The sequence below is a fragment of the Motacilla alba genome, unplaced genomic scaffold (genome assembly GCF_015832195.1).
Source record: "Motacilla alba alba isolate MOTALB_02 unplaced genomic scaffold, Motacilla_alba_V1.0_pri HiC_scaffold_35, whole genome shotgun sequence".
NCBI classification, from domain to species: Eukaryota; Metazoa; Chordata; class Aves; order Passeriformes; family Motacillidae; genus Motacilla; species Motacilla alba.
Window position 1 is genome coordinate 607111 of NW_024037447.1, and position 23540 is coordinate 630650.

A 23540-nucleotide genomic window follows, 5' to 3' on the forward strand; every position below is an offset into this window, starting at 1 on the left:
AGTGACAGTGACAATGACAGTGACAGTGTCCCCTCTGTGTGTCCCCAGGCGCTGAAGGTGACGATGACCAAGTGTCCCCAGAGGTGACAGTGACAGTGACAGTGACAATGACAGTGTCCCCTCTGTGTGTCCCCAGGCGCTGAAGGTGACGATGACAGTGACAATGACAGTGACAGTGACAGTGACATTGTCCCCGTGTCCCCAGGTGCTGAAGGTGACAATGACAGTGACAGTGACATTGTCCCCGTGTCCCCAGGCGCTGAAGGTGACAGTGACAGTGACAGTGACAGTGTCTGTGTCCCCTGTGTCCCCAGGCGCTGAAGGTGACGATGACAGTGACAGTGACAGTGACAGTGACAATGACAATGACAGTGTCCCTGTGTCCCCAGGCGCTGAAGGTGACGATGACGAAGGCGCCGGGCAGTTTCCGCGCGCGGGGCTGGCTGTCCCCTGTGTCCCCAGAGGTGACAATGACAGTGACAATGACAGTGACAGTGACAGTGACAGTGTCCCTGTCCCCCCTGTGTCCCCAGGCGCTGAAGGTGACGATGACCAAGGCGCCGGGCAGTTTCCGCGTGCGGGGCTGGCTGTGCCCGTGTCCCCAGAGGTGACAGTGACAGTGACAATGACAATGACAGTGACAGTGACAGTGACAGTGTCCCCTCTGTGTCCCCAGGCGCTGAAGGTGACGATGACGAAGGCCCCGGGCAGTTTCCGCGCGCGGGGCTGGCTGTCCCCGCGGGTGGCGGCCGCGGTGGCCTCGGGGACGCGCACGGTGCTGTACCGGGGTCCCCTGCGGCCGCTGTGTCCCCTCGTCCCCAACAACGTCAACAGCCTGGCGGCCGCCGCGGTGGCAGCGCCGCGCCTCGGCTTCGACGGCGTCACCGCCTGCCTGGTGGCCGACCCCAGGTGGGGACAGCGCTCGGGTGGCGCCTGGGGGGCACCTGTGGCACCTGGGTGGCACCTCTGTGTCACCTGTGCTGTGTGTGGCACCTCCTGTGTCACCTGTGTCATCTCTGTGTCACCTGAGTCACCTGGGTGTCCTTCTGTGTCACCTGTGTGGCAGCTGGATGGCACCTGTGTCACCTGTGCATCACCTGTGTGTCACCTGTGTCATCTCTGTGTCACGTGTGTGTCACCTGAGTCATCTGCTGGGTCACCTGTGTCACCTGTGTGTCACCTGTGTGGCATCTGGGTGGCACCTGTGTCACCTGTGTCATCTCTGTGTCACGTGTGTGTCACCTGTGTCACCTGCTGGGTCACCTGTGTCACCTGTGTGTCACCTGTGTGGCATCCAGGTGGCACCTGTGTGTCACCTGTGTTGTGTGCGGCACCTCCTGTGTCACCTGAGACATCTCTGTGTCACCTGTGTGACACCTGGGTGTCACCTGTGTCACCTGCTGGGTCACCTGTGCTGCGTGTGTGTGTCACCTCTGTCATGTGTGTCACCTGTGTGGCACCTGTGTCACCTGGGTGTCACTCATGTGTCACCTGTGCTGTGTGTGGCACCTCCTGTGTCACCTGTGTGTCACCTGTGTGTCACCTGTACTGTGTGTGGCACCTCCTGTGTCACCTGTGTGGCACCTGTGTCACCCTCTGTGTCACCTCTGTGGCACCTGTGTCATCTCTGTGTCACCTGTGCGTCACCTCTGTCATGTGTGCCACCTGTGTGGCACCTCCTGTGTCACCTGTGCTGCGTGCGGCACCTCCTGTGTCACACCTGTGTCACCTCTATGTCACCTGTGTCACCTCTGTGTCACCTGGGTGTCCTTCTGTGTCACCTCTGTGTCACCTGTGCTGCGTGTGGCACCTCCTGTGTCACCTGTGTCATCTCTGTGTCACCTGTGTGCCACCTGTGTTGTGTGTGGCACCTGTGTGTCACATGTGTCATCTCTGTGTCATGTGTATGCCACCTGTGTCACCTCTCTGTCATCTCTGTGTCACCTGTGTGTCACCTCTGTGTCACCTGTGTGTCACTTATGCTGTGTGTGGCACCTCCTGTGTCACCTGTGTCATCCCTGTGTCACCTGTGTGTCACCTGTGTCACCTGTGACCCTCTGTGTCACCCCAACTGTCACTGTCCCAGTCCCCAGTGTCCCCAATGTCTCCGCAGTGTCCCCGACTGTCACACCATAGATGTTGAGGTGACACTGGTGTCACTGTCCCTGTCCCCTCAGTGTCCCCAGTGTCACCATCACTGTCCCCTCAGTGTCCCCAATGTCCCCTCAGTGTCCCCGACTGTCACATCATCGATGTCGAGGTGTCCCCAGTGTCCCTGTCACTGTCCCCTCAGTGTCCCTGTCACTGTCCCCTCAGTGTCCCCGACTGTCACATCATCGATGTCGAGGTGTCACAGTGTCACTGTCACTGTCCCCTCAGGGTCCCCAATGTCCCCTCAGTGTCCCCAGTGTCCCCGACTGTCACATCATCGATGTCCAGCTGTCACTCTCAGTGTCACTGTCCTTGTCCCCAGTGTCCCTGACTGTCACATCATCGATGTCGAGGTGTCCCCAGTGTCCCCTCAGTGTCCCCAATGTCCCCGCAGTGTCCCCGACTGTCACATCATCGACGTCGAGGTGTCCCCAATGTCCCCACAGTGTCCCCAACTGTCACATCATCGATGTCGAGGTGTCACTGGTGTCAGTCACTGTCCCCTCACAGTGTCCCTGGTGTCACTGTCCCCTCACAGTGTCCCTGTCACTGTCCCCTCACAGTGTCCCCGACTGTCACATCATCGACGTCGAGGTGTCCCCAATGTCCCCGCAGTGTCCCCGACTGTCACATCATCGACGTCGAGGTGACACTGGTGTCAGTCACTGTCCCCTCTCAGTGTCCCCAATGTCCCCGCAGTGTCCCCGACTGTCACATCATCGATGTCGAGGTGTCACTGGTGTCCCTGGTGTCACTGTCCCCTCACAGTGTCCCCGACTGTCACATCATCGATGTCGAGGTGTCCCCAGTGTCCCCTCAGTGTCCCCAATGTCCCCCCAGTGTCCCCGACTGTCACATCATCGACGTTGAGGTGTCGAGGTGTCACTGGTGTCCCTGGTGTCACTGTCCCCTCACAGTGTCCCTGTCACTGTCCCCAGTGTCCCCGACTGTCACATCATCGATGTCGAGGTGTCACTGGTGTCCCTGGTGTCACTGTCCCCTCACAGTGTCCCCGACTGTCACATCATCGACGTCGAGGTGTCCCCAATGTCCCCCCAGTGTCCCCGACTGTCACATCATCGACGTCGAGGTGTCGAGGTGTCACTGGTGTCCCTGGTGTCACTGTCCCCTCACAGTGTCCCTGTCACTGTCCCCTCACAGTGTCCCCGACTGTCACATCATCGATGTCGAGGTGTCCCCAGTGTCCCCTCAGTGTCCCCAATGTCCCCGCAGTGTCCCCGACTGTCACATCATCGATGTTGAGGTGTCCCCAGTGTCCCTGTCACTGTCCCCTCAGTGTCCCCAATGTCCCCGCAGTGTCCCCAGTGTCCCTGTCCCTGTCCCCAGTGTCCCCGACTGTCACACCATCGATGTCGAGGTGTCACTCTCAGTGTCCCCAGTGTCCCCTCAGTGTCCCTGTCCCTGTCCCCGCAGTGTCCCCGACTGTCACATCATCGACGTCGAGGTGACACTGGTGTCAGTCACTGTCCCCTCACAGTGTCCCCAATGTCCCCGCAGTGTCCCCGACTGTCACATCATCGACGTCGAGGTGTTCCCAGTGTCCCCTCAGTGTCCCCAATGTCCCCCCAGTGTCCCGGACTGTCACATCATCGACGTCGAGGTGTCACTGGTGTCAGTCACTGTCCCCTCACAGTGTCCCTGTCACTGTCCCCTCACAGTGTCCCCGACTGTCACATCATCGACGTCGAGGTGTCCCCAGTGTCCCCTCAGTGTCCCCAATGTCCCCTCACAGTGTCCCCGACTGTCACATCATCGACGTCGAGGTGTCCCCAATGTCCCCACAGTGTCCCCAACTGTCACATCATCGACGTCGAGGTCACCGCGGTGCCCGAGCGCGGCCGCTCCCTGACCGTCACCAGCAGCCGCCGCAACCCCGCCGAGCCCGGCCACGTCACCGGCAGCGCCACCCGCCACAGCTTCTGGAGCAGCGTGCAGGGTGTGTCGCTGTCACCCGCGCCACCCGTGTCACCTGTGCCACCCCCCCCGCGGTGTCACCTCGGTGTCACCTCGGGGCCGCTCACTCTGTCCCCTCCCCGCAGCCTGCACCGGACACGGCGGCTGCGTCAAGCTCTGCTGAGGAGGAACAGCGGAAACACGCGCGGGGACACTTTGGGGACACTCTGGGGACACTTTGGGGACATTTTGGGGACAATAAATCCCTGGCCGGGCCTGGCGGTGGTGGCGCCCTTCTTGTAATGGCGGCGGGGGAGAGGCGCGATCTGATTGGTGGAAACGCCGCGCGGGGCACGACGGGAGGGAGGGTTCTCACCGCTGATTGGTGAAGACGGGAAGAAGGTCAAGGCGCTGATTGGACACACGAGTTGAGGCGCGGAGATCGGCGCGCTCTGATTGGTCGGCGCGGCGCAAGGTGTGATGGGAGTTGTAGTCGCGGCCCTGAGGGGGCAGAGGCCGCCATGGCCCCGGAGGACGCGCGGGGTGAGGAGGGGGAGCCGGGGCCGGGTTTTGGGGGGTCCCGAGGGGTCCTGGGGGGGCTTGGGGGGCGCAGGAAGGGCCCGGGGGGTTTTTGGGGGGCGGGAGGGGATTTGGGAGGGGAGGGAGGCGGAGGCCGCGCTGAGGGCCCTGAGGGGGAAGGGCTGGGGAGGCCTGGGGGGGTTTGGGGGTCCCGGGGGGATTTTGGGGGGATTTGAGGGGGTTTGGGGGGGGGTCAGGGTGGCCTTGGGAGTGTGCGGGGGAATTTGGGGGTGTCAGGAATTTGGGGAGGGGGTTGGGGGTCGTGGGAGGGGTTTTGGGGGGATTGTGGGGAGTTTTGGGGGGAATTTGAGGAGGGGTCTCGGAGCTGAATTGAGGGAATTTGGGGAGAGGTCTGAGGTTGGTTCGGGGGAATTTGAGGGGGATTTGGGGAGGGGTCTCGGGGTGATTTGAGGGAATTTTGGGAGGGGTCTCAGGGCTGAATTGAGAGAATTTGGGGAGGGGTCTCGGGGTGAATTTGGGGGAATTTGGGGAGGGGTCTCGGGGTGAATTTGGGGGAATTTGGGGAGGGGTCTCAGGGTGATTCGGGGGAATTTTGGGAGAATTTGAGGAGGGGTCTTAGGGTGAATTTGAGGGAATTTTGAGGGAATTTGGGGAGGGGTCTCAGGGTGATTCGGGGGAATTTGAGGGGAATTTGGGGAGGGGTCTCAGGGTGAATTTGGGGGGAATTTGGGGAGGGGTCTCAGGGTGAATTTGGGGAGAATTTGGGGAGGGGTCTCAGGGTGATTCGGGGGAATTTGGGGAGAATTTGGGGAGGGGTCTCAGGGTGAATTTGAGGGAATTTTGAGGGAATTTGGGGAGGGGTCTCAGGGTGATTCGGGGGAATTTGAGGGGAATTTGGAGAGGGGTCTCAGGGTGAATTTTGGGGGAATTTGGGGAGGGGTCTTAGGGTGATTTGAGGGAATTTGGGGGGAATTTGGGGAGGGGTCTCAGGGTGATTCGGGGGAATTTGGGGAGAATTTGGGGAGGGGTCTCAGGGTGAATTTGGGGGAAATTTGGGGAGGGGTCTCGGGGTGATTTGGGGGAATTTGGGGAGGGGTCTCAGGGTGATTCGGGGGAATTTGGGGAGAATTTGGGGAGGGGTCTCAGGGTGATTCGGGGGAATTTGGGGAGAATTTGGGGAGGGGTCTCAGGGTGAATTTGGGGGAAATTTGGGGAGGGGTCTCGGGGTGATTTGGGGGAATTTAGGGAGGGGTCTCAGGGTGAATTTGAGGGAATTTGGGTCTGGGGTCTTAGGGGGATTTGGGGCTTCCCGCAAGCTCATTTCCCCTCTCCCCCCCCCCGCAGCCCCCCAGGCCTGCCCCTCCCCCAGCCCGGATTTGGGGGGGGTCCTGGGGGATCTCCCCGATTTGGGGAGGGGGCTGCCGGGATTTGGGTCTGGGGTCCCGGGGGTGCCGTACCACGAGCGGCAGCGCCGGCAGCTCTGCGCCCTGCACGCCCTCAACAACCTCCTGCAGCGGCCCTGGCTCAGCCAGGCCTCGGCCGACCGCATCTGCCAGCGGTGAGACCCCAGACCCAATTCGGGCAGCCGTCCTGGGGGGGTTGCTGCATTTGGGGAGGGGTCTCAGGGGGGTTTGGGGGCTTTGGGAGGGGCTTTGGGGCTGGTTTTAGGGTGCTGGGAAGCGTTCCTGAATTTGGGGAGGGGTCTCAAAGGGTGGGGAGGGGTCTCAGAGGGGTTCCCTAATTTGGGGAGGGGGTGTCAGAAGGGTTCCTGAATTTGGGGAGGGGTCTCAGGGGGGTTTGGGGGCTTTGGGAGGGGCTTTGGGGGGGGTTATAGTGCAGTGAGAAGCGTTCCCTAATTTGGGGAGGGGTCTCAGAGGGGTTTCTGAATTTGGGGAGGGGTCTCAGAGGGATTTATGAATTTGGGGAGGGGTCTCGGAGGGGTTTTTGAATTTGGGGAGGGGTCTCAAGGGTGTGGGGAGGGGTCTCAGAGGGGTTCCCTAATTTGGGGAGGGGTCTCAGGGGGGTTTGGGGGCTTTGGGAGGGGCTTTGGGGGGGTTTTAGGGTGCTGGGAAGCGTTCCTGAATTTGGGGAGGGGTCTCAAAGGGTGGGGAGGGGTCTCAGAGGGGTTTCTGAATTTGGGGAGGGGTCTCAGAGGGGTTTGGGGCTGGTTCTAGTGCAGTGGGAAGTGTTCCTGAATTTGGGGAGGGGTCTCCGACAGGTTTATGAATTTGGGGAGGGGTCTTCAGGGGGTTTCTGAATTTGGGGAGGGGTCTCAAGGGTGTGGGGAGGGGCCGCAGAGGGATTCCCTAATTTGGGGAGGGGTCTCAAGGGTGTGAGGAGGGGTCTCGGTGGGGTTCCCTAATTTGGGGAGGGGTCTCAGAGGGGTTTCTGAATTTGGGGAGGGGTCTCAAGGGTGTGGGCAGGGTTCTCAGAGGGGTTCCCTAATTTGGGGAGGGGTCTCAGAGGGGTTTGGGGCTGGTTTTAGGGTGGTGGGAAGCGTTCCTGAATTTGGGGAGGGGTCTCAGGGGGGTTTCTGAATTTGGGGAGGGGTCTCAAAGGTGTGGGGAGGGGTCTCAGAGGGGTTTAGGGGGGTTTTAGGGTGGTTTGAAGCATTCCTGAATTTGGGGAGGGGTCTCCAGGGGGTTCCCGAATTTGGGGAGGGGTCTCGGGTAGGGTTTCCCATATTTGGGGAGGGGTCTGCCCCAGTTTAAAATGACGTCATCGCTTTGAGGGTTCCCCAATTGGGTCTGGGGTCCCTCTGAGGGGGGTTCCCCTCCCCAAATTGGGTCTGGGGTCTCTGGGGAGCCCTGGGGAAGGTCGGGGTTAATTTGGGGAGGGGTCTCAGGGGGTTCCCAAATTTGGGGAGGGGTCTCCCCCCTTTAAAATGACGTCATCGCTTTGAGGGATCCCATTGGCTCTGGGGGGGGATTCCCCTCCTCAAATTGGGTCTGGGGTCTCTCTGAGGGGGGATTCCCTCCCCAAATTGGGTCTGGGGTCTCTCAGGGTGGGATTCCCCTCCCCAAATTGGGTCTGGGGTCTCGGAGGGGATCTGGGGGAGGTCGGGGTTAATTTGGGGAGGGGTCCCAGTGGGTTCCCAAATTTGGGGAGGGGTCTCCCCTCATTCCCCTCCCATTGTTAAAATGACGTCATCGCTTTGAGGGATTCAATTGGGTCTGGGGTCTCTCTGAGGGGGGTTCCCCTCCCCAAATTGGGTCTGGGGTCTCTGGGGAGCCCTGGGGAAGGTCAAGGTTAATTTGGGGAGGGGTCTCAGGGGGTTCCCAAATTTGGGGAGGGGTCTCCCCCCTTTATAATGACGTCATCACTTTGAGGGATCCCATTGGCTCTGGGAGGGGATTCCCCTCCCCAAATTGGGTCTGGGGTCCCTCTGAGGGGGGGTTCCCCTCCCCAAATTGGGTCTGGGGTCTCGGAGGGGGTCTGGGGGAGGTCGGGGTTAATTTGGGGAGGGGTCCCAGTGGGTTCCCAAATTTGGGGAGGGGTCTCCCCTCATTCCCCTCCCATTTTTAAAATGACATCATCGCTTTGAGGGATTCAATTGGGTCTGGGGTCTCTCTGAGGGGGATTCCCTCCCCAAATTGGGTCTGGGGTCTCGGAGGGGGTCTGGGGGAGGTCGGGGTTAATTTGGGGAGGGGTCTCAGGGGGTTCCCAAATTTGGCGAGGGGTCTCCCCCCTTTAAAATGACGTCATCGCTTTGAGGGATCCCATTGGCTCTGGGGGGGGATTCCCCTCCCGAAATTGGGTCTGGGGTCCCTCTGAGGGGGGGATTCCCCTCCCCAAATTGGGTCTGGGGTCCCTCTGAGGGGGGGATTCCCCTCCCCAAATTGGGTCTGGGGTCTCTCTGAGGGGGGGATTCCCCTCCCCAAATTGGGTCTGGGGTCTCAGAGGGGGTCTGGGGGTGGTCGGGGTTAATTTGGGGAGGGGTCCCAGTGGGTTCCCAAATTTGGGGAGGGGTCTCCCCTCATTCCCCTCCCATTTTTAAAATGACGTCATCGCTTTGAGGGATTCAATTGGGTCTGGGGTCCCTCTGAGGGGGGATTCCCCTCTCCAAATTGGGTCTGGGGTCTCGGGGGAGCCCTGGGGGAGGTCAAGGTTAATTTGGGGAGGGGTCTCAGGGGGTTCCCAAATTTGGGGAGGGGTCTCCCCCCTTTTAAATGACGTCATCACTTTGAGAGATTCCATTGGCTCTGGGGGGGGGATTCCCCTCCCCAAATTGGGTCTGGGGTCTCTCGGGGTGGGATTCCCCTCTCCAAATTGGGTCTGGGGTCTCGGAGGGGGTCTGGGGGAGGTCGGGGTTAATTTGGGGAGGGGTCCCAGTGGGTTCCCAAATTTGGGGAGGGGTCTCCCCTCATTCCCCTCCCATTTTTAAAATGACGTCATCGCTTTGAGGGATTCAATTGGGTCTGGGGTCTCTCTGAGGGGGGTTCCCCTCTCCAAATTGGGTCTGGGGTCTCTGGGGAGCCCTGGGGAAGGTCGAGGTTAATTTGGGGAGGGGTCTCAGGGGGTTCCCAAATTTGGGGAGGGGTCTCCCCCCTTTATAATGACGTCATCGCTTTGAGGGATCCCATTGGCTCTGGGAGGGGATTCCACTCTCCAAATTGGGTCTGGGGTCCCTCTGAGGGGGGATTCCCTCCCCAAATTGGGTCTGGGGTCTCGGAGGGGGTCTGGGGGAGGTCAGGGTTAATTTGGGGAGGGGTCTCAGGGGGTTCCCAGATTTGGGGAGGGGTCTCCCCCCTTTAAAATGACGTCATCGCTTTGAGGGATCCCATTGGCTCTGGGAGGGGATTCCCCTCCTCAAATTGGGTCTGGGGTCCCTCTGAGGGGGGGTTTCCCTCCCCAAATTGGGTCTGGGGTCTCGGGGGGGCCCTGGGGGAGGTCGGGGTTAATTTGGGGAGGGGTCTCACCCTGAAGCCCCCCCAGGTTGGCCCCCAATTCGCGGCCCAACCCCCACCGGAGCCTGCTGGGCACGGGCAATTACGACGTCAACGTGGTGATGGCGGCGCTGGGAACGCTGGGGCTGGCGGCGGTCTGGTGGGACAAGCGGCGGTGAGACCCCTCCCCAAATTCCGGACAGACCCCAGACCCAAATTCCGGACCCTTCCCGAGACCCCAGACCCAATTTGGGACCCCCCAACCCAGTTTGAGACCTTTCAAATCTCTCCTTTCGCCTGGGAGGTTTTGGGACAGAAGGTGCTGAGACCCCTCCCCAAATTCAGGACAGAGCCTCGAGACCCCAGACCCAAATTCCAGACCCTTCCCGAGACCCCAGACCCAAATCGGGTCCCTCCTCGAGACCCCAGACCCAATTTGGGACCCCCCAAACTTCCCCTGTCCCGGGGCTGGGTGGTTGTGGGAGAGGAGGAGGCCCCACCTCTAAATCGGGAGAAACCCCCGAGACCCCTCCCCAAATTTGGGACAGACCCCAGACCCAAATTCCAGACCCTTCCCAAGACCCCAGACCCAAATTTGGGACCTCCCCGAGACCCCAGACCCAATTTGGGACCCCCCAAACTTCCCCTGTCCCAAGGCTGGATGGCGGGTGGTGGGAAGAGTGATCATGAGACCCCTCCCCATATTAGGGAGAAAAGCCCCAAGAGCCCTCCCCAAATTCGGGACAGACCCCAGACCCAAATTGCTGACCCCTCCTGAGACCCCAGACCCAAATCTGGGCCCTCCCCGAGACCCCAGACCCAATTTGGGACCCCCCAACCCAGTTTGAGACCTTTCAAATCTCTCCTTTCTCCTGGGAGGTTTTGGGACAGAAGGTGCTGAGACCCCTCCCCAAATTCGGGACAGAGCCTCGAGACCCCAGACCCAAATTCCAGACCCTTCCCGAGACCCCAGACCCAAATCTGGGCCCTCCCCGAGACCCCAGACCCAATTTGGGAACCCCCAAACTTCCCCTGTCCCAGGGCTGGGTGGTGGGAAGAGTGATCATGAGACTCCTCCCCATATTAGGGAGAAACCCCCCGAGAACCCTCCCCAAATTCCGGACAGACCCCAGACCCAAATTCCGGACCCCTCCTGTGAACCCAGACCTAAATTTGGGCCCTCCCCAAGACCCCAGACCCAATTTGGGACCCCCAAACTTCCCCTGTCCCGGGCTGGGTGGTTGTGGGGAGAGGAGGAGGCTCCACCCCTAAATCGGGAGAAACCCCCCCGAGACCCCTCCCAAATTTGGGACAGACCCCAGACCCAAATTCTGGACCCTTCCCACGACCCCTGACCCAAATCTGGGCCCTCCCCGAGACCCCAGACCCAATTTGGGACCCCCCAAACTTCCCCTGTCCCGGGTCTGGGTGGCGGGTGGTGGGAACAGTGATCATGAGAACCCTCCCCAAATTAGGGAGAAACCCCCCGAGACCCCTCCCCAAATTCAGGACAGACCCCAGACCCAAATTCTGGACCCTTCCCACGACCCCAGACCCAAATCTGGGACCTCCCCGAGACCCCAGACCCAATTTGGGACTCCCCCGACCCAGTTTGAGACCTTTCAAATCTCTCCTTTCTCCTGGGGCTTTTGGGACAAAAGGCAGTGAGACCCCTCCCCAAATTCAGGACAGAGCCTCGAGACCCCAGACCCAAATTCCAGACCCCTCCCGAGACCCCAGACCCAAATCTGAGATCTCCCCAGGACCCCAGACCCAATTTGGGACCCCCCAAACTTCCCCTGTCCTGGGGCTGGGTGGCGGGAACAGTGATCATGAGACCCCTCCCCAAATTAGGGAAAAATCCCCTGAGACCCCTCCCCAAATTCCGGACAGACCCCAGACCCAAATTCCGGACCCTTCCCGAGACCCCAGACCCAAATCTGGTCCCTCCTCGAGACCCCAGACCCAATTTGGGACCCCCCAAACTTCCCCTGTCCCATGGCTGGGTGGTTGTGGGAGAGGAGGAGGCCCCACCCCTAAATCGGGAGAAACCCCCGAGACCCCTCCCCAAATTCAGGACAGACCCCAGACCCAAATTCCGGACCCCTCCCGAGACCCCAGACCCTAATCTGGGACCTCCCCGAGACCCCAGACCTAATTTGGGAACCCCCAAACTTCCCCTGTCCCAGGGCTGGGTGGTGGGAAGAGTGATCATGAGACTCCTCCCCATATTAGGGAGAAACCCCCCGAGAACCCTCCCCAAATTCGGGACAGACCCCAGACCCAAATTCCAGACCCTTCCCGAGACCCCAGACCCAAATTTGGGACCTCCCCGAGACCCCAGACCCAATTTGGGACCCCCCAAACTTCCCCTTTCCTGGGGCTGGGTGGTTGTGGGGAGAGGAGGAGGCCCCACCCCTAAATCGGGAGAAACCCCCCGAGACCCCTCCCCAAATTCAGGACAGACCCCAGACCCAAATTCCGGACCCCTCCCGAGACCCCAGACCCAAATCTGGGCCCTCCCCAAGACCCCAGACCCAATTTGGGACCCCCCAAACTTCCCCTGTCCCGGGGCTGGGTGGTGGGAAGAGTGATCGTGAGACCCCTCCCCATATTAGGGAGAAACCCCTTGAGAGCCCTCCCCAAATTCTGGACAGACCCCAGACCCAAATTCCGGACCCTTCCCACAAGCTCTGACCCAAATCTGGGCCCTCCCCGAGACCCCAGACCCAATTTGGGAGCCCCCAAACTTCCCCTGTCCCGGGGCTGGGTGGTTGTGGGAGAGGAGGAGGCCCCACCCCTAAATCGGGAGAAACCCCCGAGACCCCTCCCCAAATTCAGGACAGACCCCAGACCCAAATTCCAGACCCTTCCCGAGACCCCAGACCCAAATTTGGGATCTCCCCGAGACCCCAGACCCAATTTGGGACCCCCCAAACTTCCCCTGTCCCAAGGCTGGGTGGCGGGAACAGTGATCATGAGACCCCTCCCCAAATTAGGGAAAAACCCCCGAGACCCCTCCCCAAATTCGGGACAGACCCCAGACCCAAATTCCGAACCCTTCCCGAGACCACAGACCCAAATCTGGGACCTCCCCGAGACCCCAGACCCAATTTGGCACCCCTCTCTGCCCCCACCCCTACTGAGAGTTCCCATTGGCACGCTGGGGCTGGCGGCGGTCTGGTGGGACAAGCGGCGGTGAGACCCCTCCCCAAATTCCGGACAGACCCCAGACCCAAATTCCGGACCCCTCCCGAGACCCCAGACCCAAATCTGGGCCCTCCCTGAGACCCCAGACCCAATTTGGGACCCCCCAAACTTCCCCTGTCCTGGGGCTGGGTGGCGGGAACAGTGATCATGAGACCCCTCCCCAAATTAGGGAAAAACCCCCGAGACCCCTCCCCAAATTCCGGACAGACCCCAGACCCAAATTCCGAACCCTTCCAACGACCCCAGACCCAAATTTGGGACCTCCCGAGACCCCAGACCCAATTGGTGCCCTCTATCCTTGCCCTCCCCCATCTACCAACCCCCCCTTAATTACCCCTCCCTAATTACCCCTCCCTAATTAGCCCCGCCCCTCTGACGTCACGGCTGTCCCCCCCCAGCCCCCTGGAGCGCCTGTCGCTGTCCCACGTCCTGGGCTTCCTGCTCAATGTCCCCTCGCGGGTGACGCTGGGGACGCTGGCGCTGCCCCTGAGCCGCCCCCACTGGCTCTGCGTGCGCCCCTTCGGCGACACCTTCTACAACCTGGACTCCAAGCTGGCCACGCCCACCGCCATCGGGGCGGAGCCCGAGCTCAGGTGACAGCGGGGACACCGCGGGGACAGCTTGGGGACACCCCGGGTGGCGTCTGGGGGCAACTCGGGGTGTCTGGGGACACCTCGGGGACACCTCGGACACAGCTCAGGGACACCTTGGGGATGCCTCAGGGACACCTTGGGCACACCTTGGGTGGCATCTGGGGGACACCTCCTTGGGGACAGCTCAGGGACACCTCAGGGACAGCTTGGGGACACCTTGAGGACACCAGACTGTCACTTGGGGACACCTGGGTGGCATCTGGGGACACCTCGGGGCACCTGGGGACACCTCGAACACAGCTCAGGGACACCTTGGCGACACCTCGGGTGGCATCTGGGGGACATCTCCTTGGGGACAGCTCAGGGACAGCTCAGGGACACCTTTAGGACACCTAATTGTCACTTGGGGACACCTGGGTGGCAACTGGGGACACCTCGGGGCACCTGGGGACACCTCGAACACAGCTCAGGGACACCTCGGGGACACCTCAGCGACATCTCAGGGACGCCTTGGGGACACCTCCCCGGGGACAGCTCAGGGACACCTCGGGGACGCTTTGGGGACACCGCGGGTGGCACCTGGGGACGCCCGGGTGACGCTGGGGACGCTGGCGCTGCCCCTGCGCCGCCCCCACTGGCTCTGCGTGCGCCCCTTCGGCGACACCTTCTACAACCTGGACTCCAAGCTGGCCACGCCCACCGCCATCGGGGCGGAGCCCGAGCTCAGGTGACAGCGGGGACACCGCGGGGACGGCTTGGGGACACCCCGGGTGGCGTCTGGGGGCAACTCGGGGCACCTGGGGACACCTCGGGGACACCTCGGACACAGCTCGGGGACACCTTGGGGATGCCTCAGGTGGCATCTGGGGGACATCTCCTTGGGGACACCTTGGGGACAGCTTGGGGACACCTTGAGGACACCTGACTGTCACTTGGGGACACCTGGGTGGCATCTGGGGACACCTCGGGGCACCTGGGGACACCTCGGACACAGCTCAGGGACACCTCGGGGACACCTCGGGGACACCTTGGGGACATCTCCTTGGGGACAGCTCAGGGACATCTTGGGGACATCTAATTGTTACTTGGGGACACCTCAGGTGGCATCTCGGGGACACCTCGGGGCACCTGGGGACACCTCGGACACAGCTCGGGGACACCTTGGGGACACCTCAGGTGGCATCTGGGGACATCTCCTTGGGGACAGCTCAGGGACAGCTCAGGGACAGCTTGGGGACACCTTGAGGACATCTAATTGTCACTTGGGGACACCTGGGTGGCATCTGGGGACAGCTGGGGCACCTGGGGACACCTCGGGGACACCTCAGCGACACCTTGGGGACACCTTGGGGACACCTCAGGTGGCATCTGGGGGCTCCTGAGTGTCACTTGGGGACACCTGGCTGTCACCTTCCTGTCACCTACTTGTCACCTTGTTTTCAGCTGTTTGTCCCCTCATTGTCCCCTATTTGTCTCCCCACTGTCCCCTGTTTGTCCCCTCATTGTCCCCTGTTTGTCCCCCCATTGTCATCTGACTGTCCCCTCATTGCCACCTTGTTTTCACCTGTTTGTCCCCTCATTGTCACCTGTTTGTCCCCTCATTGTCCCCTGTTTGTCCCCGCAGTGTCACCTGATTGTCCCCTCATTGCCACCTTGTTTTCACCTCTTTGTGCTCTCATTGTCCCCGGTTGTCCCCCCATTGTCACCTGTTTATCACCTTGTTGTCACGTCTTTGTCACCCGTTTGTCCCCTCAGTGTCCCCTGTTTGTCCCGTAATTGTCCCGTTTGTCCCCTCATTGTTCCCTGATTGTCCCCCCATTGTCACCAGGTTGTCCCCTCACTGTCCCGTTTATCACCTCATTGTCCCCTGTTTGCCCCCACATTGTCCCCTAATTGTCCCCTGATTGTCCCCTCATTGTCACGTGATTGTCACCTAGTTGTCCCCTCATTGTCACCTGTTTATCTCCTGTTTGTCCCTTGTTTGTCCCCTCACTGTCACCTGTTTGTCCCCTCACTGTCGCCTGATTGTCCCCTCATTGCCACCATGTTTCCACCTCTTTGTGCTCTCATTGTCCCCTGGTTGTCCCCCCATTGTCACCTGGTTGTCCCCTCATTGTCCCCTCACTGTCCCCTGTTTGTCCCCCCATTGTCACCTGGTTGTCCCCCCATTGTCACCTGGTTGTCCCCTCATTGTCCCCTGTTTGTCCCCTGATTGTCCCCTCATTGTCCCCTGTTTGTCCCCCCATTGTCACCTGACTGTCCCCTCATTGTCACCTTGTTTTCACCTGTTTGTCCCCTCATTGTCACCTGGTTGTCCCCTCATTGTCCCCTGTTTGTCCCCTCACTGTCACCTGTTTGTCCCCTCATTGTCCCCCATTGTCACCTGTTTGTCCCCTCATTGTCCCCTCATTGTCCCCCATTGTCACCCGTTTGTCCCCTCATTGTCTCCTGTTTGTCCCCCCCACTGTCACCTGTTTGTCACCTCATTGTCACCTGTTTGTCCCCTCATTGTCCCCTGATTGTCTCCCCATTGTCCCCTCATTGTCACGTGATTGTCACCTGGTTGTCCCCTCATTGTCCCCTGATTGTCTCCCCATTGTCCCCTCATTGTCCCCTCATTGTCCCCTGATTGTCACCAGGTTGTCCCCTCACTGTCACCTGTTTGTCCTGCCATTGTCACCTGTTTCTCCCCTCATTGTCACCTGTTTGTCCCCTCGTTCTCACCTCATTGTCCCCTCATTGTCCCCTCGTTGTCACCTGTTTCTCCCCTCATTCTCACCTCGTTGTCCCCTGTTTATCACCTCGTTGTCCCCTCGTTGTCCCCTCGTTGTCACGCGATTGTCCCCTGTGTGTCCCCTGACTGTCCCCCGCTGTCCCCTCAGGCAGTTCCTGCGGGCGGCGCTGGCCCCGGCTCCCTCGGAGCTGTTCCTGGTGGTGGCCCGCGACGTGGAGGAGGCGGGGACGTGGCTGCGGCCCGAGTGACACCTGCGGGGACACCTGGGGACACCCGGCTGTCACTTGGGGACACACCTGGGGGCTCCTGGGGACACCTGGATGGCACCTGGGGGTACCCAGATGGCACCTGGGGACATCTGGGGGTACCCGGATGGCACCTGGGTGGCACCTGGGGACACCTGGGACACACCTGAGGGCACCTGGGTGGCATTTGGGGACACCTGGGGGTAGCTGGGGACACCTGGGTGTCACTTGGGGGTACCCAGATGGCACCTGGGGACATCTGGGGGTACCCGGATGGCACCTGGGTGGCACCTGGGGACACCTGGGACACACCTGAGGGCACCTGGGTGGCATTTGGGGACACCTGGGGGTAGCTGGGGACACCTGGGTGTCACTTGGGGGTACACAGATGGCACCTGGGGACATCTGGGGGTAGCCGGATGGCACCTGGGTGGCACCTGGGGACACCTGGGACACACCTGAGGGCACCTGGGTGGCATTTGGGGACACCTGGGGGTAGCTGGGGACACCTGGGTGTCACTTGGGGGTACCCAGATGGCACCTGGGGACATCTGGGGGTACCCGGATGGCACCTGGGGACATCTGGGGGTATCCGGATGGCACCTTGGTGGCACCTGGGGACACCTGGGACACACCTGGGGGCAGCTGGGTGGCATTTGAGCACACCTGGGGGCACCTGGGTGGCACATGGGGACACCTGGGACACACCTGGGTGGCATTTGGGGACACCTGGGGGTACCTGGGGGCAGCTGGGTGGCATTTGAGCACACCTGGGGGCACCTGGGTGGCACATGGGGACAGCTGGGACACACCTGGGTGGCATTTGGGGACACCTGGGGGTACCTGGGGACACCTGGGTGGCATTTGGGGACACCTGGGACACACCTGGGTGGCATTTGGGGACACCTGGGGGTACCTGGGGACACCTGGGTGGCATTTGGGGACACCTGGGGGTACCTGGGGACACCTGGGTGGCATTTGGGCACACCTGGGGGCACCTGGGTGGCACATGGGGACACCTGGGACACACCTGGGTGGCATTTGGGGACACCTGGGGGTACCTGGGCACACCTGGGTGGCTTCGATTCCTTCCCCGAAAGGATTAAAAGCGATTGGTGGCAGCTCCGTGTCTGCGTGCTTGGACCAAAATCCCCAAATTTACCCCCAAATGCCCAAATTTACCCCAAAATCCCCAAATTTCACCCCAGAATTTCCAACTTTTACCCAAAATCCTCGAATTTAACCCCCAAATTCTCAAGTTTTGCCCCAAATCCTCAATTTTTGTCCCCCAAATCCCAAAATTCCACCCCAAAATCTCCAAATTTCATCTCAAGATCCCCAAATTCCACCCCAAATCTACTAATTTTGCCCAAAATCCTCAAATTCCACCCTAAAATCCACACATTTCACCCCGAAATTCCAAAGTTTCCCTCAAAATTCCCAAATTTCACCCCAAAATCCCAAAATTCCACCTCAAAACCCCCCAAAAATCCCAAAATTTTGTCCCAAAATCCTCAAATTCCACCTCAATTCCTCATTTTTTGCCCCCAAATCCCCAAATTTTACCCCAAAATTCCCAAATTTACCCCAAAATCCCCAAATTTCTCCCCAAAATTCTTAAATTCTGCCCCAAAATCCCTGAAATTCACCCCAAAAGTCCCGAATTTCACCCCAAAATCCCCAAATTTTACCCCAAAATCCCCAATTTTCTCCACAAAATCCCCGAATTTCTCCCCCAAATCCCCAATTTTTGCCCCAAAATCCCAAAATTTAACCCCAAAATTCCCGAGTTTCTCTCAAAATCTCCAAATTTTGCCCCATAATCCCCAAATTTTACCCCAAAATCCCCAAATTTCACCCCGAAATGCCCAAATTTAGCCCCAAATTCACAAATTTTACCCCCAAATCCCTCATTTTAACCCCAAAATCTCCATATTTCACCCCAAAATCCCGAATTTAACCCCAAAATCCTCGAGTTTCCCTCAAAAATTCCGAATTTAACCCCAAAATTCTCGAGTTTCCCTCAAAATCCACAAATTTCGCCCCAAAATCCTCAAATTTGACCCCAAAATCAACAAATTTCACCCGAAAATCCCCAAATTTTACCCCAAAATCCCCAAATTTTACCCCAAAATTCCCGAGTTTCCCTCAAAATCTCCAAATTTCGCCCCATAATCCCCAAATTTCTCCACAAAATCCCCAAATTTTTCCCCAAAATCCCCGAATTTCGCCCCAAAATTCCCCATTTTCTCCCCCTTTGAGCAGGGGGCGGGAAACCCGGCATAGGGGCGTTACCAACGCTCAGATCCGCGCTCTGATTGGCTCACTGCTTTGACAGACAGCTGCATTCATCTCGCACAGCCAATCAGCGCGCTGCGTGGTTTTGGGGGCGTTTGCGCCGCGCGGCTTGAAATTCTCGATCTTCGCCCCAAAATCTCCGCATTTCACACACAAATCCTCGGATTTCCTCCTAAAAGGGAGAATTTTATCCCTAAATCCCCGAATTTCATCCCAAAATCCCCAAATTTCCTCTCCACAGCGCCAGGGGAGAGAGGCGGGAAACCTGAGGGGGCGCGCGACCACATCTGATCCGCGCTCTGATTGGTTCTGCACTTTGATTGGCACTTCCTCTGGACCATCCTAGCCAATCGGCGCACAGCAGGCGGCTTCAGGGAAAAACCTCCGAATTTCCACCCGAAGCCCCCGAATTTTACCCCAAATCTCCGCATTTCGTTCACAAATCCGCCAATTTCACCCCCAAATCCCCTAATTTTTCACCAAAACTCCCATATTCCGCCCCAAAATCCCCGAAAATCTCCCCAAGACAGGGAGGCGGGAACCTGAGGCGAGTGGGGCGACCACCCCCGTGACGTGCTCTGATTGGCTGTGTCCTTTGATTGACATACCGTCGGGAGGGGTTTAGCCAATCAACAGGCGTCGTGGTTTTGAGGGACTTGGAGCCGCGCAGTTCAAAATTTCCGAATTTCACCCCAAAATCTCCGCATTTCACGCACAAATCCCCGGATTTCCTCCTAAAAAGGAGAATTCCACCCCTAAACCCCCGACGTTTTCACCAAAATACCCGATTTTTTCCCCAAAATCCCAAAAATCTCCCCCACACGGGGAGGTGGGAAACCTGAGGCGAGGGGAGCGACCACCCCTGAGCCGCGCTCTGATTGGCTCTGGATCTTGATTGGCACCCTCTCCGTACTACCCCAGCCAATCAGCGCACAGCATACGGCTTCGGAGCAAGACCCCCGACTTTCCACCCGAAATCCCCAGTTTTGCCCCCAAAAATCTCCTGAATTTCACCCCCAAAAAGCTCAAAAACCCCCGAGTTCTCTCCCAAATCTCTGAATTCCACCAAGAAACTCCCAAATTCCGCCCCAAAATCCCCAAAACCTCCCCCAGACGAGGAGGCGGGAATCCTGAGGCGAGGGGAGCGCCCACCCCTGACCCGCGCTCTGATTGGCTGTGCACTTTGATTGACACACCATCAGGACCGGTTTAGCCAATCAGCGCGCGGGCCTGGTTTTGAGGGCGTCGGAGCCGCGCGGCTCAAAAATCCCCAAATTTCCACCCGAAATCTCCGCAATTCGCGCACAAATCCCCGGGTTTCCCCCTGAACCAGAGAATTCCACCCCTAAATCCCCGAATTTTCCACCAAAATCCCCGAAGCCCACCGCAAAATCCCCCAATTTCCTCTCCACAGCGCCGGGCGAGAGAGGCGGGAAACCTGAGGCGGAGGGCGTTACCACCCATGGGCTGTGCTCTGATTGGCTGTGCTCTTTGATTGACACGCCTTCAGGACGGGTTTAGCCAATCAGCGCGCGGTTTTGTAGGTCTGGTGGCGCCGCCGCCACGCAGCTCCCGGCCGTCCCTGGTGGTCTAGTGGTTAGGATTCGGCGCTCTCACCGCCGCGGCCCGGGTTCGATTCCCGGTCAGGGAACACCGCCGCTTCTTTTTATATTTTATTTATTTCCAATTTTTTTCCCAACTTCTTCCCGCTGCCGCTCGCGGAATCTTCTTTTTCCTCCCCCCCACACCCTTTACTCAGCGTCTCGTCGAAAAATAATTTATTAAATTCGAAATGAAAAGGTGACCTGAGGTACAAAATGTCACCGGTGCTGTCGCGATTATATCGCGACAGAGCGGAGGCACCGCTGGGATTCGAACCCAGGATCTCCTGTTTACTAGACAGGCGCTTTAACCAACTAAGCCACGGCGCCGCGCGCTCCTTGTGCCGCCCTGAAAGCTAAAAACCCAAAAATCCCAAAATTCCCCTCTCCCTAAAGATCCCCAATTCCCCCATTCCCAAAAAACCCAAATTTTCCTTCCCCAAAAATCCCAAATTTCCCCTTCTCCAAAAAGGAGAAAACCCCAAAATCCCTAATTTCCCTCCCCAAAAATCCCAAATTTCTCCTCCCTAAAAAACGGAAAACCCCAAAAATCCCAAATTTCTCCTCCCCTAAGAAGGAAAAAATCCCCAAATCCCAAAGTTTCCCATCCCTAAAATTCCCAAATTCCCACCCCCAAAAATCCCAAATTTTCCCCCTCTAAAAAAGGGGAGACCCCAAACCCCCAAATTTCCCCTCCCCAAAAAAGGAAAAACCCCAAAAAATCCCAAATTCCTGTAACCCAAAATTCCCAAATTTCCCCTCCCCAAAATTCCCAATTTCCCATCCCTAAAAAAGGAAAAAACCCAAAAATCCCAAATTTCTCCTGTCCTAAGAAGGAAAGACGCAAAAAATCCGAAATTTTCCTTTCCTAAAAAGGGAAAAACCCCAAAATCTTAAATTTCCCCTCTCCAAAAATTCCAAATTTTTCTTCCCCAAAAAATCCCAAATTTTCCTGGGCGTAAAAAAGAAAAAAAAAAACCCCAAAAATCTCAATTTTCATCCCCTAAAAAATCCCAATTTCCTTCCCCAAAAAATCTCAAATTTTTCCTTCCCCAAGAAGGAAAAACCAAAAAAATTCCCAAAATTTCCCTCCCCAAAAAATCCAAATTTCTCCTCCCCAAAAACCCCAAATTTCTCCCACCCAAAAAAGCAAAAAAAAACCCAAAATCTCAAATTTCCTCCCCCAAAAAAGCCTAAATTCGCTCCCCAAAAAAGAGAAAAAAACCCCAAAAAATTCCCAAATTTCCCCATCCCTAAAAATCCCAAATTTACCTCCCGTAAAAAGGAAAAAAAACCCCAAAAATCCCAATTTTCCAGCCCTAAAAAATCCCAATTCCCCCCCAAAAAAGGGAAAATAACCAAAAAATCCCAAATTTTCCCTCCCCAAAAATGAAAAGACCCCAAAATCCTGAAATTTTCCCCCGAAATCTTCGATTTTTACCCCAAACTCCCCCAATTCCGGTCCAAAATCCTCAATTTTCACCCCAAAATCTCCGAATTTCCCTCCAAAATTTCACCCAAATTCCAAAATTTTGCCCTGAAATCCCCAAATCCGGAAATTTCCCCCCAAAATTTTTAATTTTCACCCCAAAATCTCTGATTTTCCCCCCAACCCCCCAAAGCCCATCCCAAAATCCCCAATTTTCACCCCAAATGTCTCAAATTTCATCCCAAAATCCCCGAATTTCGCCCCAAAATCCCAAAATTTCCCCCAAAATCCCCAAATTTTCCCCCAAACCCCCCCAAGTCTCCCATTTTTACCTCAAAATTCCCAAATTTGCCCCAAAATCCCGAAATTTCCCCAACAAATTCTCCAAAATTCCCTCAAAATTTCCAAAATTTCCCTCCAAATTCTCCATTTTTGCCCCAAATTTCCAATTTTCCCCACAAAATTTTCAAATTTTGCCCCAAAATCATCAAATTTCCCCCAAAATTTTCAATTTTCAGCCCAAAATCTCCCATTTTTTCCCTAAACCCCCCAGCATTCCATCCCAATATCCCCAACTTTTACCCCAAAATCCCCCAAAAATTAAGGGGAAAATGAAGGGAAAATGGGAAACTTGAGGGAAAACGGGAAAATTTGGGGAAAAATCGGAAAATTTTGGGAAAAGAGGGGGAAAAAAAAAGGATGTAGCAGAGGATGGTTTCGATCCATCGACCTCTGGGTTATGGGCCCAGCACGCTCCCGCTGCGCCACTCTGCTGCCGCCCGCCATTGGGTGATTCACAGCCAATGAACGGCGCTGCCGGTGATGTCATCGCTCCCGCTGCGCTGCTCTGCGGCTCGTGCTGATTGGCTGAGTGACGGCCAATGAGCGGCGCTGCCGGTGATGTCATCGATCCCCCTGTGCCGCCCTGCTGTTAGCGCTGATTGGGTGACGCACAGCCAATGAATGGCGCTGCCGGTGATGTCATTGATCCCGCTGCGCCGCCCTGCTGTTAGCGCTGATTGGCTGATTGACAGCCAATGAGCAGCGCTGCCGGTGATGTCATTGATCCCTCTTCACTGCTCTGCTGCTTGCGCTGATTGGGTGATCAACAGCCAATGAGCGGGGCTGCCGGTGATGTCATCGCTCCTGCTGATCCGCTCTACTGCCTGCACTGATTGGCTGATCGACAGCCAATGACTAGTGCTGATGGTGATGTCATTGATCCCACTTCACCGCTCTGCTGCCCGCGCTCATTGGCTGATGGACAGCCAATGAGCAGCGCTGCTGGTGATGTCATTGATCCCACAGCACCAACCTGCTGTTAGCGCTGATTGGGTCATCAACAGCCAATGAGCGGCGCTGCCGGTGACGTCATTGATCCCACTTCTCCGCTCTGCTGCCCGCGCTCATTGGCTGACTGACGGCCAATGAACGGCACTGCCGGTGATGTCATTGATCCCGATGCGCCGCCCTGCTGTTAGCGCTGATTGGCTGATTGACAGCCAATGAGCAGCGCTGCTGGTGATGTCATTGATCCCGATGCGCCGCCCTGCTGTTAGCGCTGATTGGCTGATCGACAGCCAATGAACGGCGCTGCCGGTGATGTCATTGATCCCACTTCTCCGCTCTGCTGCCCGCGCTCATTGGCTGATGGACAGCCAATGAGCAGCGCTGCTGGTGATGTCATTGATCCCGCTGCACCGCTCTGCTGCCTGCGCTCATTGGGTGATTTCTGGCCAATGAGCGGCGCTGCCGGTGATGTCATCGCTTCTGTTGCGCCGCTCTGCGGTTGGTGCTGATTGGCTGAGTGCCGGCCAATGAGCAGCGCTGCCGGTGATGTCATTGATCCCGCTCCACCGCCCCACTTGTTAGTGCTGATTGGCTGATCCACAGCCAATGAATGGCGCTGCTGGTGATGTCATCGCTCCTGCAGTGCCGC

General features: G+C 57.9%; 2 protein-coding genes and 3 non-coding genes across 7 annotated transcripts in view; 3 read left to right on the forward strand and 2 right to left on the reverse strand.

Moving 5' to 3' along the window:
* Nucleotides 1-4331, forward strand: part of ASPDH (aspartate dehydrogenase domain containing) — a 6267-nt gene extending 1936 nt beyond the window's left edge. Inside the window, exons 2-5 of the mRNA XM_038126490.1 lie at nt 315-398; nt 651-909; nt 3957-4108; nt 4212-4331. Of these exons, the coding sequence (XP_037982418.1) occupies nt 315-398; nt 651-909; nt 3957-4108; nt 4212-4249 (533 nt within the window). The 3' untranslated portion in view covers nt 4250-4331. The remainder of the gene's footprint in view (nt 1-314; nt 399-650; nt 910-3956; nt 4109-4211) is intronic.
* Nucleotides 4332-4445: 114 nt separating this feature from the next.
* On the forward strand, nt 4446-16424 carry JOSD2 (Josephin domain containing 2). Of its 3 annotated transcripts, XM_038126588.1 has the most exons (6): nt 4456-4608; nt 5950-6163; nt 9541-9666; nt 13100-13160; nt 13888-14021; nt 16177-16424. In XM_038126588.1, the coding sequence occupies exons 1-6, from the start codon at nt 4587-4589 to the stop codon at nt 16274-16276; spliced, it is 657 nt and encodes a 218-aa protein (XP_037982516.1). In that variant the 5' UTR covers nt 4456-4586; the 3' UTR covers nt 16277-16424. The 3 variants fall into 3 exon arrangements, with proteins under 3 accessions (XP_037982518.1, XP_037982517.1, XP_037982516.1); XM_038126590.1 differs by lacking the exon at nt 13888-14021 and having other exon boundaries at nt 4446-4608; nt 13100-13294; XM_038126589.1 differs by lacking the exon at nt 9541-9666 and having other exon boundaries at nt 4448-4608.
* Nucleotides 16425-20150: 3726 nt separating this feature from the next.
* TRNAE-CUC lies at nt 20151-20222 on the forward strand. The gene has a single exon. It is a non-coding gene; the product is annotated as a tRNA-Glu (tRNA).
* A 206-nt stretch (nt 20223-20428) lies between these two features.
* TRNAT-AGU lies at nt 20429-20502 on the reverse strand. The gene has a single exon. It is a non-coding gene; the product is annotated as a tRNA-Thr (tRNA).
* A 1801-nt stretch (nt 20503-22303) lies between these two features.
* Nucleotides 22304-22375, reverse strand: TRNAM-CAU. The gene has a single exon. It is a non-coding gene; the product is annotated as a tRNA-Met (tRNA).
* Nucleotides 22376-23540: the final 1165 nt, after the last annotated feature.

What these genes read in the sequence shown, in the direction of transcription:
- JOSD2 (XM_038126590.1), top strand. Translation starts at nt 4,587, where the DNA reads ATGGCCCCGGAGGACGCGCGGG. An exon ending in GGCCCCGGAGGACGCGCGGG is followed by an intron (nt 4,609 to 5,949) that starts GTGAGGAGGGGG and finishes CCCCCCCCGCAG; the next exon opens with CCCCCCAGGCCTGCCCCTCC. An exon ending in GCCGACCGCATCTGCCAGCG is followed by an intron (nt 6,164 to 9,540) that starts GTGAGACCCCAG and finishes AAGCCCCCCCAG; the next exon opens with GTTGGCCCCCAATTCGCGGC.